At 44.7% G+C, this 17,197-nt stretch overlaps 1 protein-coding gene across 1 annotated transcript in view; it reads left to right on the top strand.

Annotated features, from left to right (window-relative positions):
• The window catches only part of GABA-B-R2 (gamma-aminobutyric acid type B receptor subunit 2), a 351,207-nt gene that overhangs the window by 168,440 nt on the left and 165,570 nt on the right, over positions 1 to 17,197 (top strand). Inside the window, 2 exon segments of the mRNA XM_071688897.1 lie at positions 201 to 368; positions 15,530 to 15,746. Coding sequence (XP_071544998.1) covers positions 201 to 368; positions 15,530 to 15,746 — 385 coding nt within the window.

Genomic DNA, 17,197 nt, shown 5'->3' with positions numbered 1-17,197 from the left:
TGTGTCCTATTTTTGACACGTATCTATATAACTTTGTCCTGTTTCTGGACACAACAGTAAAATGTGACCAACTCGTATGTTGGTCTCAAGAGAAGCTTAACCCTATCCATTCTATAAGACTCAAAATCAGCTTTTGACTTTGCTATTTTCTGACTATAAAAGCAACATTGTGACACTATCTTGTTCTCCTTCCCTTACAGCTCTCCTACGCGGACACACACCCCATGTTCTCTGCCATCAAGTACCCCAATTTCTTCCGGATGGCCCCATCGGACAAGGAATTCAACCACCCTCGTATACATCTCCTGCAGCGCTTCAACTGGACGAGAGTGGGCACCCTCTTCCAGAACGAGCCGAGGCACGCCCTGGTGAGTAAACCCAGGACCTGGTGTGTGGTGAGGCCTCTGTGGTGGCCGGGAAGGCCAGAGCCTCCATCAGAAACCTTTGAAGAACAGCTTGGGTATGTTCAGGGAAGTGACAAGTCTACGTGAATGATGTATGAAAGTCTGTAGATGTTTATTTTCGTTTTCTACTTTGTTTTTTCTGGTTGACGAGGGTGTTTATTAAGGGTGTACTCTGGTATATGCTGTGTGCTGGTGTCTGCCAGGCGTCGGCCTGTGCACTGTAACACTGAAGTGTGGTGATTGTGGTAGAGTGGTGGGCGTCACAACAAATCAAGCTCATGTGGGTGTTGGTCCTGCTCTTGGTGTATATTTTCGAGTGACGTATGTGTTGCTTGCGTATACCGTGTTCAGTACAGTGTATGTTTGGTATAAGCATTGTATCATGCATGCGAAAGTGTGTCAGGGATGTAGAGAAAATGAATTTCAATTCTGCAGTTCTGTTCTATTGTCTTTCATTTCTCAAATACAAGTACAGAAAGAATACAGGATGATGAATGCCTTGAATCCTGGACTAGTTTTAGCACTGCATTTAGTACTCTCTGTATCTGTCTATCCATCTATTCATTTATCTATTTATCTATCTATCTATCTATCTATTTATCTGTCTAACTATCTATCTGTCTGTTTATCTATCTATCTATCTATATCTATCTATCGATATCGTTCTATCTATATGTGTCTTTCTATCCGTCTGTCTAAATGTCTAAATACCTATATATTTATCCATCAGTCTATCTGTCTATTCATCCGTCTACCTTTCCATCCATCTATAAACTTCCATCTACCTCCCCATCTACATCATATGAATAAGTTACTTCCTCTTACGCCTCTCATCTCTTCATTCCCCATTACCGCTGCCACCCACTCACCCCTCCAGCCCCACCTCACACACACACACACACACACACACACTCTCTCCTTCCCCATCCGTCCTCACCTCAGTTGGAGTTCCCTCTCTCTCCCAACGCCCTTCAGCCCTTGTATCCCCCAGCTCCTCGAATGGACCTCTTCCTTCCACACTTCCTGCCTCTAATGATGGCGTTATAAAACCAGAAGAGAAACGCAGGCTCGTCCTCGCTGGTAGAGTGGTGAGCCTGGGCTGTGTCAGAGCCCCATACAACATGCCTCAACCCTATCGTTTCCTTTCTTTGCGACTATAACACCGAGACCTCGCACAACCCCCCAGACTTGCTGCAGTCGGTGTCTACGTTCCTCGCTGCCTCGTCTTCATATCTGTCTACAGTTAGAGTATTTCCCAATGGTACTCTTGTATATGTCGTCCATGTTGAGGTTTGAGGACGCCTCGTGGGTTGATAGACATTATAAACATTATAAACATTGCTATCTCGAGATCCAGTCCTGAGGGAGAATGGACGTCTGTGATAGACTTTGACTAAAGGTTTTCCCGTTATCTAGGTGGACGATAAGATATTTTCTGTGTGTGTTACATAGTCTGGCTTACTGGTGCATTAAGCTATAGATAGATACTAAATCCAAGAGTATAGGTGTAGATAGATCTACGTGATGTATTGTCTGTAACAAGTGTTCGAACAATGGTTTCGAAGTGTTCGTGTATGAAAAAGAATAAGTCGTATAAGGTTGGCATATCTGATGGAAATAGATGGCCAGTGGATCCTTATTGCCTGGATGGCTTCCACATCTTGTATGACCTGTTGGCTTCGAGCTGGCTTTAGGGTTTGAGAAAGAGGGATAAAGTAAAAGATAAAGAATGATAGTTAATGATTAAAGGTGAGGTGTTTATATCCATTCGACCATTCTGTACTTTCAAAGTCCCTTCCCTTTTTAAACCACGCTCTAACACCCCTTGTAAACAAACCCCCCTTTTCTCCTCATCTCACACGCCCCCTTAATGACCTTTAATCTCCCCCCCGCCCCCGCCCTGACTCCCCCCACCTGCCGCTACGGAGTAAGTCTGGGGAGTACTTAAGGGAGAAGCTAGGTTAGGTTCCCACAGCAGACCACCGCCCCAGCGTCTCCAACGGCTGCTGGAACTGATGGTGTTGATGGGTTGTGGGGTGTGCACGTTATGGCAGAGAGGCTGAGGAGGTCGGTCCCGGAGGTAGTGGTGGGGTGTGTGTGTGTGTGTGAGAGAGAGAGAGAGAGAGAGAGAGAGAGAGAGAGAGAGAGAGAGAGAGAGAGAGAGAGAGAGAGAGAGAGAGAGAGAGAGAGAGAGAGAGAGAGAGAGAGAGAGAGAGAGGGTGCTGGTGAGAGTATAAGTAAGGGAGAATCAGGGTGTGAAGGAGAGGTGTCTCGGGCTGTGGAGAGGATTAATGAGAGCGGGAGAGGTGTGAAGGTTGCAATCGAAGGACAAGAAAGAGATGATGGATTCAAGAGCGAGAGGAAAAAGCTCGGTCTTATGTGCACGGCGAGAGAGAGAGAGAGAGAGAGAGAGAGAGAGAGAGAGAGAGAGAGAGAGAGAGAGAGAGAGAGAGAGAGAGAGAGAGAGAGAGAGAGAGAGAGAGAGAGAGAGAGAGAGAGAGAGAGAGAGAGAGATGAGTGCTGCGGGCACTGTCAATAAGGACTTCTGCCACAGACAGGAGGGGCGGAAGCTTACATCAGCTAATTGCTCTGTCTCGCCCTCTCTCTCTCTCTCTCTCTCTCTCTCTCTCTCTCTCTCTCTCTCTCTCTCTCTCTCTCTCTCTCTCTCTCTCTCTCAGATATGTAGACCTGCCACCAGCATTTCACCCAGGTGTCTCCACACACATGCTCAGACATCTGTAAACATTGACAGCACCACTTCGTGTCCCTCTTAAGATCTTTTTCGAGAGAAGTTATTATCTTGGGTCGTATAGCTTGGTTTATGGAGGCGAATTAACTTTCTTTATATGGAAACTTTCATATATGGTGCAATATAACCGTAGCTGCTCGAGAATTTAGCATCGCTCCAGTAATACATAAAACATACCCCAAAAATACAGTAACGGTGGAGTTCATTTGTGTTGTTTTGTATCATCGGCTCTCGAGTGTGTCAGGGAAAGAAAAGCTCTGCTGTTGGCTGTTTAATTCCTTACCAGGGAAGGAAGGAAAAGGCAGATAACGAAAGACATGATCGTCTTTGACAAGAATGTCTATACCAGGGAGCACGTGGGTGTGCATGGGAAAGCCAGGTAACAGAGGAGGTTATGTGGACTCCTTGGGAAGGACTGATAACAGAGGATTTGATAATGTGTGGTGATGCTCTCTGTTGGAGGATGGTACGTGGGAGAGACAGATGACAGAAGACCTCATGGGCTGTGATGGTCTATTGCGAGGTTAGCTGCTGGAGGATTGTAACAGTATCTTAAACTCCTAATCTGTAGAGTAGGAGACAGAATAGGATAGCCGAAGAGGAGGGAGGAAGAGAGTTAGAGAGTTATCAGGATAGACGAAAGTCAATAGGGAAGAGGGAGGGAGGCAGAGAGATTGTGCTGGTGGAGAGATGAAGGTGAATGAGATAGTGAAGAGTATGAAACAGGGGCTTGGGAAGGAGGAAAGGGGATGGTGAATGAAGGGAGAAGTGGTAGAGGAATCTCTGTCTGTATATTTGTGTATATATATATGTGTGCCTGTGATACATTGATATGTATATGTTTATGTATACGTCTGTGTGTTTATGTGTGTGGGTGGATGTACATGTGTCAGCATTTGCCTGTACACAGCCACATTCATCCCTATCGATGTCTGTGTCAATATCCACCGACGGATCCATCTGTCTCTCACCCAGCGGCCAAAGAACCAATTTCGTCTATTCTCCCTCCATAATAAACCCTCTATGACCACTGGGAACCCCACGATGGCCAGCGACCGTTCAAATTGATGTCCTGAATTCAATTTTACCTGATATTAGACGACCGTGCCGCCTCATCAGGGGCTCTGGAGGCGGAGGCTCTCCTGGAAATAAAATTAGTGGAATTATCTGTTCTTAGAGGAATGTGGAGCTATATCTCAAAAGAATGGACGTCCATCTGTCTTTCCCTAAAAGAACGTGGGATTATCTCTCGCCAGAAGAACCTGGGGGGTTATCTGTCGTTCATAGAACGGGCATCTATTCGTTCTTTAAGGAAATCCAGGAACATTACGGAAGTGTGAAACCTGCTGGTTCAGAACAGAAATGTGGAACTGCTTGTTAAGAATCAGTCCATCTTTTCCACAAGGATGGCAGCCATCTTATCAAGGATTCAGTAAAAGAAAAATCATCAAGGATTGGAGGAGAACGAGAAGACTGAAAGATTAGGGAGTGGGAAGGACTGAGAGACTGGGGTATCGGGGATTGGGAAGGGCCGAAAGATTGGAATATTAGGAATTGAGAAGAGATGAGAGACTGAAATACATAGGATTCGGACAAAAGGAAGGACTGGAATGCGAGGGATTGGTAAGTAGCTAAAGGCAGGATTATCGAAGGATTGGAAAAGAGTGAAAGACGGAAATGTCTATCTAGGATTGGGGAAGAAGGAAAAACTGGAAAGTGTTGCATTAGAAGGAGTAAGAGATTGAAATGTCAAGGATTGGGAAGACCTCCTCGGGACATAAGGCTTATGGGATTCTTATATTACCTTAGAAGGAATTGGATCCCAAGTTACTTGAAGACTGGAAAGGATTGGAACTCCTAAGTCTGTTAGGAACATGGACTTAACACACCTTGGATGACTTTCATTTCAGTTCATGGACTGTACAAATGTGTTCAACGATGTTTTGCATACCAAGTGACAGTCCATTGTACACTCCAATGTTGTCATTATACCATAGCTACATTGGAAGCTTCCCTGAGTTCACTTTCCATTGGAAGATTAAATGCTACCGTATATTTCTGACTTCACATAGATTTTCCTTTTTCGTATATCGACGTTCCTTGATCATGCTCCATGTTCTATCTCTGTTTATCGCGAGTGAAGAAAATGCAACTTATTCCAAGATGTCGATAACACACACACACACACACACACACACACACACACACACACACACACACACACACACCGCGAGAAGAAATGCTACACCGATCTCATTGGAAAGAACTTTCTTTTCCTTTTTTTTTTGTATCCTCGAAGAAATCTAATCACCAATCGGATTGCTTTTCCCAGATGAAAGATTGGAATTCTTCTCATTCATTTATCACTCGGAGTTGTTGAGGCTTTCCAACAACCATTATAATTCATTTATCATTTACAGAGTATCAGACAACACACGGTTATCTGTCTGTTTTCTGTCAATGTTTACTTGTTTATCTCTTTATGCTGTATCATTCTGTCTATCCGTCCATTTATTTTTCTGTCGACTCATCTATCTACTTATCTACCAATTTTATGTCTCTACCCGTCTATATATCTATCTTATTATATATATATATATATATATATATATATATATATATATATATGTGTGTGTGTGTGTGTGTGTGTGTGTGTGTGTGTATGTGTGTGTGTGTGTGTGTGGTTCCTCACAGTTTACAGAGAAAGTCTCTACGACCAATTAGATCAGCGAAGGAAAATCAGTGATGCATTTGTTCGGTAATTACACTGGCCCTAATCATCGGAATAATCCTAATAACACTAATTATTCCAGCCGTAGTTACTCCCACCCTCCTTAATTACCCAGCTGGTAATTAGCCTCGTCGATGGCAGCAGCTAACTGCCTCTGCACCTTGTCAAAGTTTCCTTAATTATGTAGAGTAATTAATATGATCTGGGCACGTGCATAATCACGGACTTCATTAACTCTTTGAGCTAAACTTTGTGATTCTTGAACACGGCGCACCGAGACTTGAACACGACGGTACGATCCTTGAACACGACGGTACGACCCTTGAACACGACGGTACGATCCTTGAACACGGCGCACCGAGACTTGAACACGACGGTACGATCCTTGAACACGACGGTTGACCCTTGAACACGACGGTACGATCCTTGAACACGGCGCACCGAAACTTCAACACGACGGTACTACCCTTGAACACGACGGTACTACCCTTGAACACGACGGTACGACCCTTGAACACGAAAGTAAGACCCTTGAACACGACGGAGCGACCCTTGAACACGACGGTAAGACCCTTGAGTACGACGGTACGACCCTTGAGTACGACGGTAAGACCCTTGAGTACAACGGTAAGACCCTTGAGTACGACGGTAAGGCCCTTGAGTACGACGGTAAGACCCTTGAGTACGACTGTAGGATCCATGAACACGACGGTACGATCCATGAACACGATGGTTAGATATTTGAACACGACGGTGCGATCCTTAAGTACGACGGAGCGACTCTTGAGCACGACGGTACGACCCTTAAACACGACGTTACCCCCCCTTGAGCAGGATGGTACGACCCCCATGAACACGACGATTCATCACTGCTGTACGACTGTGTACCACCACAATACAATGAAAATAATACAACGACCCTGGGTTACGATAATCCCGACCTTTGACTTCTGACCTAGGAATGACTTTATAAGTCATTTAAGACTTACTTTACGAGCATGGGTGACTTGAGTGTACATACATCAACGCAAATGATACTTATCGCTTTGTAAGTGTCGGCAAAACCCCATCAGACCCGTGTTAAAAAGCGATCAACATTGAGCCAGACTGGGCCAACCATTTGTCGTTGCCAGTGTTGACGAGAGAAGATATTGACCCGACCATGATCGCCACAAAGGTCTCGTGGAGCAGGTCGGGAGCAACACGACCTCCCGACCCCACTTGGAAGATGGATCTTGGAATCGTTCCCGCCTCCTGTATTATAATTTCATACACAAGACACGTGAAGGAGAGAAGTATGTGGTGTTGGAGATCAAAACTTAAAAAAAAGATCGGCTAATTCCCTCTCTCTCTGTGTCTTGAGAATTACAGACAAGAATTTACTTCAGGATTTTATTAGAATGTCTCAGAGTCTCGTACTATCTCTGGCGTGGATTGTATTGACCATCAAGACATCACTTAACCCGGCTATATTGACGCATTCCCCCTTCCCTCTGCCTTACCCAGACCCCCACGTCAACACACGTTCCCCTCCCGACACATGGCCGGCAATATTGACCAATAGGTGGCAAGACTTGCTCGATCTGGCTCGAGTATTGAGGCAGTATTGACCAATGAGGCTGATGGTCAATACTGCTCTGAAATATTGATCGTGTAACCGCGTCTTCAGTTGTCTCAACGTGAGTAGGATACAAGGGTTTGAAATTGAAGGGAAATTGAAGGTCTAAGCGCAACAAAGAAAAGAAGAAATATCCAAGAATATTACCCATCTTTCACTCAGTGAAAAATCTATACTGAACTTTTGGGTTGGTGTAAAAATTGGTCGTGAGTTTCAGTTTGATAGAATATAGTTCACCTGAGCTTTCAGCGTTACAGTATAGAATTTACCTTATTTTTCAGCGTTGGAGAATACGAATTACCATATTTTTCAGCGTTGGAGAATACGAATTACCATATTTTTGGGCGTGATAGAATACGAATTACTGTGGTATGTTTCTGTCTTTAGTTAAGTTCATCTTTTTAACCATTTGAAAACTTGAAAAGTCATTTTGTCCTCTTGGATTATATTCCAAGTCAGTTTTTGAACATCTAAAAGTTCCTGAAGTAATTCCATTCACTCTTTTCTTTTTTTTCAAGTAAGTCAACTTTGACCACACGAAGGATTTATTGATCAGAGCACATAGTAACAAAGAGTTTTCAGATGTGAAGGAGCAAGACAGCGTTTCTTTTTGAACGCAGACTTGAACGCGCACACAAACCCAAGACACAGAGGACGAGTGAGAGAGGACTTTGTTGGTATATGTGTTGAAATGGCTTTGACATTTAGGTTAATGTCACGTAAGGAATATCACCTGAGGTTTATTTCTTAAATATTCTGTTGGTCTTTTGATATTTTGTTTTCGTTACTTCATCTACATTTAACTTTCCATGCTAACCACTTTCCTTACCTTTGTTTACATTTTCTGGACCTTCTCTATTAGTTGTTTGAGTTTTTTTGTGTGTATGTGTGTGTGTGTGTGTGTGTGTGTGTGTGTGTGTGTGTGTGTGTGTGTGTGTGTGTGTGTGTGTGTGTTATCATTGGTTTATGCTTCTCACAGGGCCCCCCTCCTATCATTAGTTTATGCTTCTCACAGGGCCCCCCTCCTATCATTAGTTTATGCTTCTCACAGGGCCCCCTCCTACCATAGGGGAGGTCCTCCTGTGGTTCCCAGTTTGTACAATTCTGGGAGGGAGCATTACACACACACGGGGCCGCTCCTCCTCCTCCCGTCTCTTCAACCATCTCCACAACCACACAGCTTTCTACACACCCACATGCAGCCCCACCTCGCATCCTTCACTTCACTACATTCATCCACTGCTTCTTGTACTACAGAAGTCCTCCATCATATCTTTCCTTGATCATCTCCTCTTCTTCAACATACACCTCACGGTCTCTGGGTGTTCTCGACCCATCTCCTCCTCTTCAATGTACACCTTATGGTATCTGGGTGTTCTCTACCCAACTCCTCCTCTTCAATGTACACCTTATGGTATCTGGGTGTTCTCTACCTAACTCCTCCTCTTCTATGTACACCTTACGGTCTCTAAGTGTTCTCTTCCCAACTCCTACTCTTCAATGTACACCTTACGGTCTCTGGGTGTTCTCTAGCCATCTCCTCCTCTTCACTGTACAACTTACGGTCTCTGGGTGTTCTCTACCCAACTCCTCTTCAATGTACACCTCACGGTCTCTGGGTGTTCTCTACCCAACTCGTCTTCTTCAACATACACCTTACGGTCTCAAGGTGTTCTCTAACCATCTCCTTTTCTTCAGTCCCACCTTACGGTCTCTGAGTGTTCTCTAACCATCTCCTCTTCTTCAGTCCCACCTTACGGTCTCTGAGTGTTCTCTAACCCCGCGCAGTTTGACGGTGAGGGGAGAGCGTCTGCTGCGTCACCCTCACCCAAAACTAACGTTACAGATGCGTATAGAAGTTCGTGATCACACACACGACTCCGCCGGCTCGCCTCTCTCCCTCCTGCAGGCACGTCCGTGGTGTGGGAGACGGAGCCCACAACACTGGGAAGACCAAGTTACTAATATCACGTGGTTAACGAGACACAAGTGGGCCACGTGCCATGCCCGAGTTTTTAATGCGGACGCAACTTGCAGGCAGAGCGGAGCGAACTTGTGCCAATTTCGCCAAATTTATGGCACTTATGCAGAGGGGTGTGTGTGTGTGTGTGTGTGTGTGTGTGTGTGTGTGTGTGTGTGTGTGTGTGTGTGTGTGTGTGTGTGTGTGTGTGTGTGTGTGTGTGTGTGTGTGTGAGGAAGGCACGGGGGTGTTATGAGGAGGATGCATGAGAGAGTATTCGCAGGTGCATGAGGCGAAATAAGATAGCCACGCACACACACACACACACACACACACACACACACACACACACACACACACACACACACACACGTTTAACGAAGGCAAAGGACCGATCGAGATGGACTGGGTTGAATGTATAAGCATCAGCTACCACGAGGACGAGAGATGCGAGACCTGCGAGACAACTTGGTGTCTGGCCGACCATGGAGCGAGGCTGGCAGGCTCAATGTAAAGATGACCTGATGTTGTAAAGATGACCTGGCGTTGTAAAGATGACCTGATGTTGTAAAGATGACCTGATGTTGTAAAGATGACCTGACGTTGTAAAGATGACCTGACGTTGTAAAGATGACCTGATGTTGTAAAGATGATTCAGATATTCCTATGTCTCCTGATTCCTCAACCATTAGGTTCCCTTTTTCCTTTCTTTCTCATAAACGAAAACACATTCGATATTTGGCTACGAATTTCGAGCGTTACGTTACAGATTATAACGAAGTTGAGGATCAGGATAATCCATCCTTTTGACCACTACAATACGTAGTTGAGTTGTCACAGTCTTAATTGCCTTGTTTCCTCACGTTATTTCTTGGTAGAGACTGTATTTAAATACTTGCTCTTCGCGTTTTTCTTAAGATTTTCACTCCTCGAGTCATTATGCGTCCATATCTAACTTTGAACTGGGATAGTAAATGATATGAAGCTATTTTTCTCTATGGTATTCTTCGCTAGAATTGACATCCATGTTCTTCTGTATTGGAGGAGCTCCCCAGTCATGAGCAGTGACGACTGCTGTTCAACTGTGTCCTAGGCAGCATTCTTCACAGCACCAAAGCGAGGCCCAGTGTGGGTAGTAGTGGCCACACTGTGCTCTGTGTTCTCCCCAGTCGAGGTCACCTCGCCGTCGAACTGACACTAAAGTACTTGTGTTCGTCCGACCTCCCCACCATCAAGACACTATAATTACTACCGAGTAGCTAAAGTGCACCCGGGTATCCTCATGGCATCGATATTACCACATATGTTGCATGTTCCTCCAGCTCCACATACCTCCAGGAGGTCTTCTTGCTGCACATACCTCCAGGAGGTCTTCCAGCTCCACATACCTCCAGGAGGTCTTCCTGCTGCACATACCTCCAGGAGGTCTTCCAGCTCCACACACGTCCAGGAAGTCTTCCAGCTCCAGACATGTCTAAGTCTTCCGTCCCTCCGGAGGTTTTCACACACGGCTAATGTCAGCGGCACCTGGCCTCAGGCACGCCACTGGAAGCTGACTCCAAGAGCATGTTATGAGCTGGAATGGTCTTCAGACTAGAGAGCGTGCTGCTGCTGGGTGATCCATAACACCGCGTCCGTCCGGCCAACTCTGGAAAGAAAGAGATAAAAGTTGTTTTCATCTTAACCATAAGATGTTTGCACAAACACACACACACACACACACACACACACACACACACACACACACACACACACACACACACACACACACAAGAAGTATCCCACTCCCCAACTACTGTCATTCCAGACTTCTCCCTACTCCCAAACACTCCCCATCACACTCGGTAAACACCCTACTCCTCACCCACTCTCACTCGAGACCTCTCCTTACCCCAGACCCTTCCCCACCACACCCGCTAAATACCCCGTTCCCCACCCACTGTCACCCCAGACCTCTCCCTGCACCTAAACACTCCCCCACCACTCCCGCTAAACACCCTGTCCCACCCAATGTCACCCCAGACTTCCTCCCTCACCTCGTCTCTAATGGATATCAGGTCACGAGAGGCGCCCGGGTGTTGACCCAACACTTGACGTGCCTCCCCACCCGTCAGGAGGTATATAGGGGCACACAAGGCCGACCGACGCTGCCTCCCTCTGTTGCTGGGGTCTAGGGGTGTAGGGAGACACTCACTCCCTCTCCTTAATGCTACGCCCTAGGATTTAAGGGAGTGTTGATGCTGTGGTCTAAGGAGCATAGGTACTAACCCACCCCCCCCTAAATTACTCCCTGGGAATTAAGGGAGAGATGATAGGATACGGGAGGGAGAAGAATCCCCTATGATGCTATTCTTTGATCTGAAAGGGAGTGTTGATGATGGGGTCTGGGAGGGAGAGAATATTTCCTGATTTTACCCCCTGGGGTTTAAGGGAGTGTTGATGCTTGGGTCAGGGAGGAGAAAAGGAACTCCCTCATCCAACTGTCTCAGTATGGAAGGGAGAGTTGACGTTAAGATCTGGGAAAGGGAGAGGAACTGTTATCCAACCATTGAGACATAGATATCAAATGCTTTAGTTTTACAGGTAATTTAGACTAATGTCTCATAATCATCATATTAACCATATTAACATGTTGACTTTACCCTTTCGTTCTATTGCTGTAACAACGTTAAATTACCGTTATTCTCATATTTTTTTTCTTCTAACAGAGCAATTATTTTCTCTCGACTTTAATCTGATTCTGAGCCTTTTAACATAGCCAATCACAACCCCATTGTTTTGATAGACTAGATAGATTAGTTTCATGCGTTTTTTTTTTCAAAATTTGGATTTAGCAATATATCGTATTTCGTTTTCTTTGAGTATTTTTTTCTGAGATATATATTTACGTAGCAATATCGGATCATAGAGACCATCCCTGATGTCAGTATGTGGGAATATTGGGCCTTATAGATTAATGATGAGCGTGTGTGTGAGTGTTTGTATGTGTTTACCTTTATTCATGAATTTATCTGTCTAACATTGTCTAATATATATATATATATATATATATATATATATATATATATATATATATATATATATATATATATATATATATATATATATATATATATATATATATATATATATATATATATATATATATATATCTTTCTTCTTTCAAACTATTCGCCATTTCCCGCATTAGCGAGGTAGCGTTAAGAACAGAGGACTGGGCCTTTGAGGGAATATATTACATAACCCTGGGGTGCCCGCATGTGATTCATAGTCAGCAACACTAACCACTACACTAGTGAAGGTCATATAACGCTCGACAGATCCTCTCCATATCTTTGGGGACTTGATTCTCTGCATTATGGAGTCTCGTCAGCCAGAATGGAATCCAAGGCCTTAATAACTCGACGGCATTTAGCCTTCACAAGGTCTGAACACACTCGGGCCAGTGAAGCCATCCACAAGGTCTCGAAGCTACATCCCATGACTTACATCTTGGCTTCCTGAGGTCTTGGCTTTGGAAGTTTGGTCCCCGTGCGTCTCCCAGAGCCAATCACTCGAGCGGAGAATGAGCACTTGGTTCTAAGAAGGGATTTTCATTGGTCGGTTGATTCCGATCAAAGTTGTTTTCTGAGACTGTTTACTTTTTTGATAAAAGACACTCACACACACACACACACACATACACACATATACGTATACACACACACACACACACACATATATATATATATATACATATATATATATATATATATATATATATATATATATATATACATATATATATATATATATATATATATATATATATATATATATATATATATATATATATATATATATATATATATATATATATATATATATATATATATATATATATATCACCATCAAAGTCTACGTGGAAGTGTAAACAGTGACACAGGGGCCCCCACCACACACTCGAGACTTATGCACTAAAGCACAAAAGGTTCAGCCAACCCGGGCGAACCGACTAATACATTCCACTTAATTGCCCCTCCAGCCACAGAGGAGGAGACTCGAGGTAATTTGATGGTATCCAGATGAGGATTGCATTGGCTCCGGGGCCACAAAACAAGTGAGCGTCGTATGGACACAGACGCGGCAGGAATTCGCCGGCGGAGTATTGGCATCCTTTTCCTCCTGACGATATACAGAAGGGATGCCGATGTCTCCTGTCTGTGACTAGGGTCCTCAGGTCGTTGGGGACCCCATGCTCTTGGCTGAAGGGTCTCTGTATTGTCGGGGATCCCATGCTCTTGGCTGAAGGGGTCTCTGTATTGTCGGGGACCCCATGCCTGTAGATGGGGGGACTTGGTTCGTTGGGGACCCCATGCCCGTTGCTGATGGGGGTCTCTGTAATGTCAGGAACCCCATGCCCTTGGCTGAGGGGGTCTCTGTATTGTCAGGAACCCCATGCCCTTGGCTGAGGGGGTCTCTGTATTGTCAGGAACCCCATGCCCTTGGCTGAGGGGGTCTCTGTATTGTTGGGGACTCCATGCCCTTGTTGTGGACAGATAAGTCCTGATTAAGGGCTTCTGTATTGTCAGGCATTTCATAGACTTGGTTATGGGTCTCCACATAGGTAGTCATGGCCGACAACCCTTGACCCCACAGTTGACCTCGCTTGTTCCCTACTGACAGGGAAGTAAGGGTCCCTCTGTTGGAGGCTTGGCTGGGGGCGGTGAACTTATAAATACTAACTCATTCTAAATTCCTGATCCATGTCAAGGAAGTAAGAAGACAGATAACATTAAACAGATACTAGATAAGAATTTGTTAATAACACAATCCTGTGAGAATTGGAAGGAGCCTAGATAGAATACAAACCACGTTCACTGTAACATAATGTGTTACATGATAACGTAATGCATTACAGTAAAGATACAGTGATAAATGGAGGAAGAAATTGCATAGACATCGGTAATATGATATTCTGTCTTGTGGGATATTGTGACGTTATGATATACGGAGACCTATGTTCCATAACTCATAACATGAGGCAGTAAGATGAAGCTAATATATATATATATGTGTGTGTGTGTGTGTGTGTGTGTGTGTGTGTGTGTGTGTGTGTGTGTGTGTGTGTGTGTGTCACTACGTATTTCTGCTGTAGGGGGAGGGAGTTTTACACTCGTGGGGCCCCATCTCTTGAACTTTCTTAACTATGATACAAACTTTAAACTTCTGTATACTGTCCAAATTTACCACATCCTCGTTCAAGGTATTCCATTCACCCACCGTCTTATGCTGTAAAAGTACTTTGCATAATTCTTAACAAGTTTTGTGTGTGTGTGTGTGTGTGTGTGTGTGTAGGTAAATATATATTTATCAAAATGCTCGTCTGATCATGTGTGTTGATACGGCACGACCCTTGAGTACGACGGTACGACCCTTGAGCACGACGGTACGACCCCTGGGTGTGATGACCTAACTTTAGAGTTAACCCTTCAGGGTCAGGTCAAAGGTTATTATTTACAATATACCATGTACCAAGTCCCCTCTACTTACCACCTCTTACAACTATACTGTCAACCACATGCACCACCCACCACTACCCTCTGGCGTCTACCACTAACCAACCTCACAAACCACACAAACCACCATAACTAACAACAATGAGCAACCACCCTCCTACTAACCAATTCACCTCCACAAACCTTCACCATCTCCACAAACCACAACCCGCTCAAACCAGCACCCCCATACAAACCACCACCACTAACCACTACGAGCAACCACTCCAACTAACCAAAGCATCCTCATAAACCACCACCACCCCCACCACTATCCACCACCTCCACACACCCCCACTAACCACACTACTAACTCTGGCTTCCCTCCCTCTCTACCACCTCCACAAACCACAACCCCCTCAAACCAGCACCCCATACAAGCCACCACCACTAACCACTACGAACAACCACTCCAACTAACCAAAGCATCCTCATAAACCATCGCCGACCCCACCACTATCCACCACCTCCACTCACCCCCACTAACCACACTACTAACCCTGGCTTCCCTCTCTCTCTCTCCCTCTCAGGCACACAACCACATGGCCTCGATGCTGGAGATGAACGACTACGAAATCGTTGTGACGCAGAACATCGCAGACGAGCTGAAGGAGCAGCTGCGCAAGCTGTACGACAAGGATGTGCGCATCATCCTCGGCTACTTCGACGAGCACTGGGCCCGGAGGATATTCTGCGAGGCCTACAGGAAAGGAATGTATGGCAAGAACTATCAGTGGATCATCACAGGTGAGTCAGTGTGTGTCTGTGTGTGTGTAGGGATCTACCTACTTACCTACCAGTATCTATCTACTTAAATACGATTATCTACTTAGCCTACAAGTACTTACGATCTTTTTTGTCTCGTGTCACGTAAGGTCAAGCCGCCAGGGTAGTGTTCACTGCATGTCTTGCATGATCAACATGACAGTTGCCCTCTGCTGCCACGCATGTTGCATGGATGTTTATCTCTGGGTTCGTCTGGGACTGTTTGGAACCATTTATCTGATCTTCTTTTAATGAAAGGCTTCAGCACTCACTCCCGACTGTCTGTCTCGCTACTGTGTGTAGTGTACATGTGGGGTGGTGTGTCGTCACCCCTGCGTCTGTCTATCTTCTGTCTATCTGTCTCTAGACGCATTTCTCGTCCTCACAGTACCCGAAGTCAACACATGATTGGAGCTTCATGCTTGTACTGTAGGTGTTCATTACGAAGGTGGTAAAATGATCAGATTATGATGGGGGCGGGGCATGTGCATGCATAGATTTGCATATTGATTAGGAAAGGCATTTAGCAAGTGATATAAGTCAGCAGACTTGAATGATGAGGGATTTTACGTCTATCACATATATGTAACTAGACAAAGATTAGTAATCATGGTATGTAAATATTGTGTAGATTCGTGAACTCTTTTTTTGGCCCCTTTTTTGATATGTAACTTATGCCAGGACGGTAGACGCTCAAGTGTCAGTAAACACTCAAGTGTCACTAAACACACGTGTCAGTAGGCACTCAAGTGTCAGTAAGCACTCAAGTGTCAGTACGCACTCAAGTGTCAGTAAGCACTCAAATGTCAGTAGGCACTCAAGTGTCAATAGGTACTCAAGTGTCAGTAGGCACTCAAGTGTCGGTAGGCACTCTGTCAGTAAACACTCAAGTGTCAGTAGGCACTCAAATGTCAGTAGGCATTCAAGTGTCAGTAGACACTCAAGTGTCAGTAGGCACTCAAGTGTCAGTAAACACTCAAGTGTCATTAAACACTCAAGTGTCAGTAAACACTCAAGTGTCAGTAGGCACTCAAGTGTCAGTAGGCACTCAAGTGTCAATAGACACTCAAGTGTCAGTAGGCACTCAAGTGTCAGTAAACACTCAAGTGTCAGTAAACACTCAAGTGTCAGTAGGCACTCAAGTGTCAGTAGGCCCTCAAGTGTCAGTAGGCACTCAAGTGTCAGTAGGCACTCAAGTTTCATTTCATTTCACTTGGTAAAACATTAGAGTCTTTCCATCATTTTACGCTTGGGTGGAGTGTCTCATAAATCATATCCTCCTACCTTTCTTATATATTCCAAAACGTTTTTTTTTTTTTCTGAAGAAAAGATTTAATATCTTATATCTCGCACGGAGTCTGTAGCTTCTCTTTATTTAGTGCCACGCATGAATTATCATTGATCGTTTTCTTCTCCTTTTTCAGAGACTATAG

Source organism: Panulirus ornatus, chromosome 46, assembly GCF_036320965.1.
Source record: "Panulirus ornatus isolate Po-2019 chromosome 46, ASM3632096v1, whole genome shotgun sequence".
Lineage (NCBI taxonomy): Eukaryota > Metazoa > Arthropoda > Malacostraca > Decapoda > Palinuridae > Panulirus > Panulirus ornatus.
This window is presented reverse-complemented; position numbering and strand designations above follow the sequence as displayed.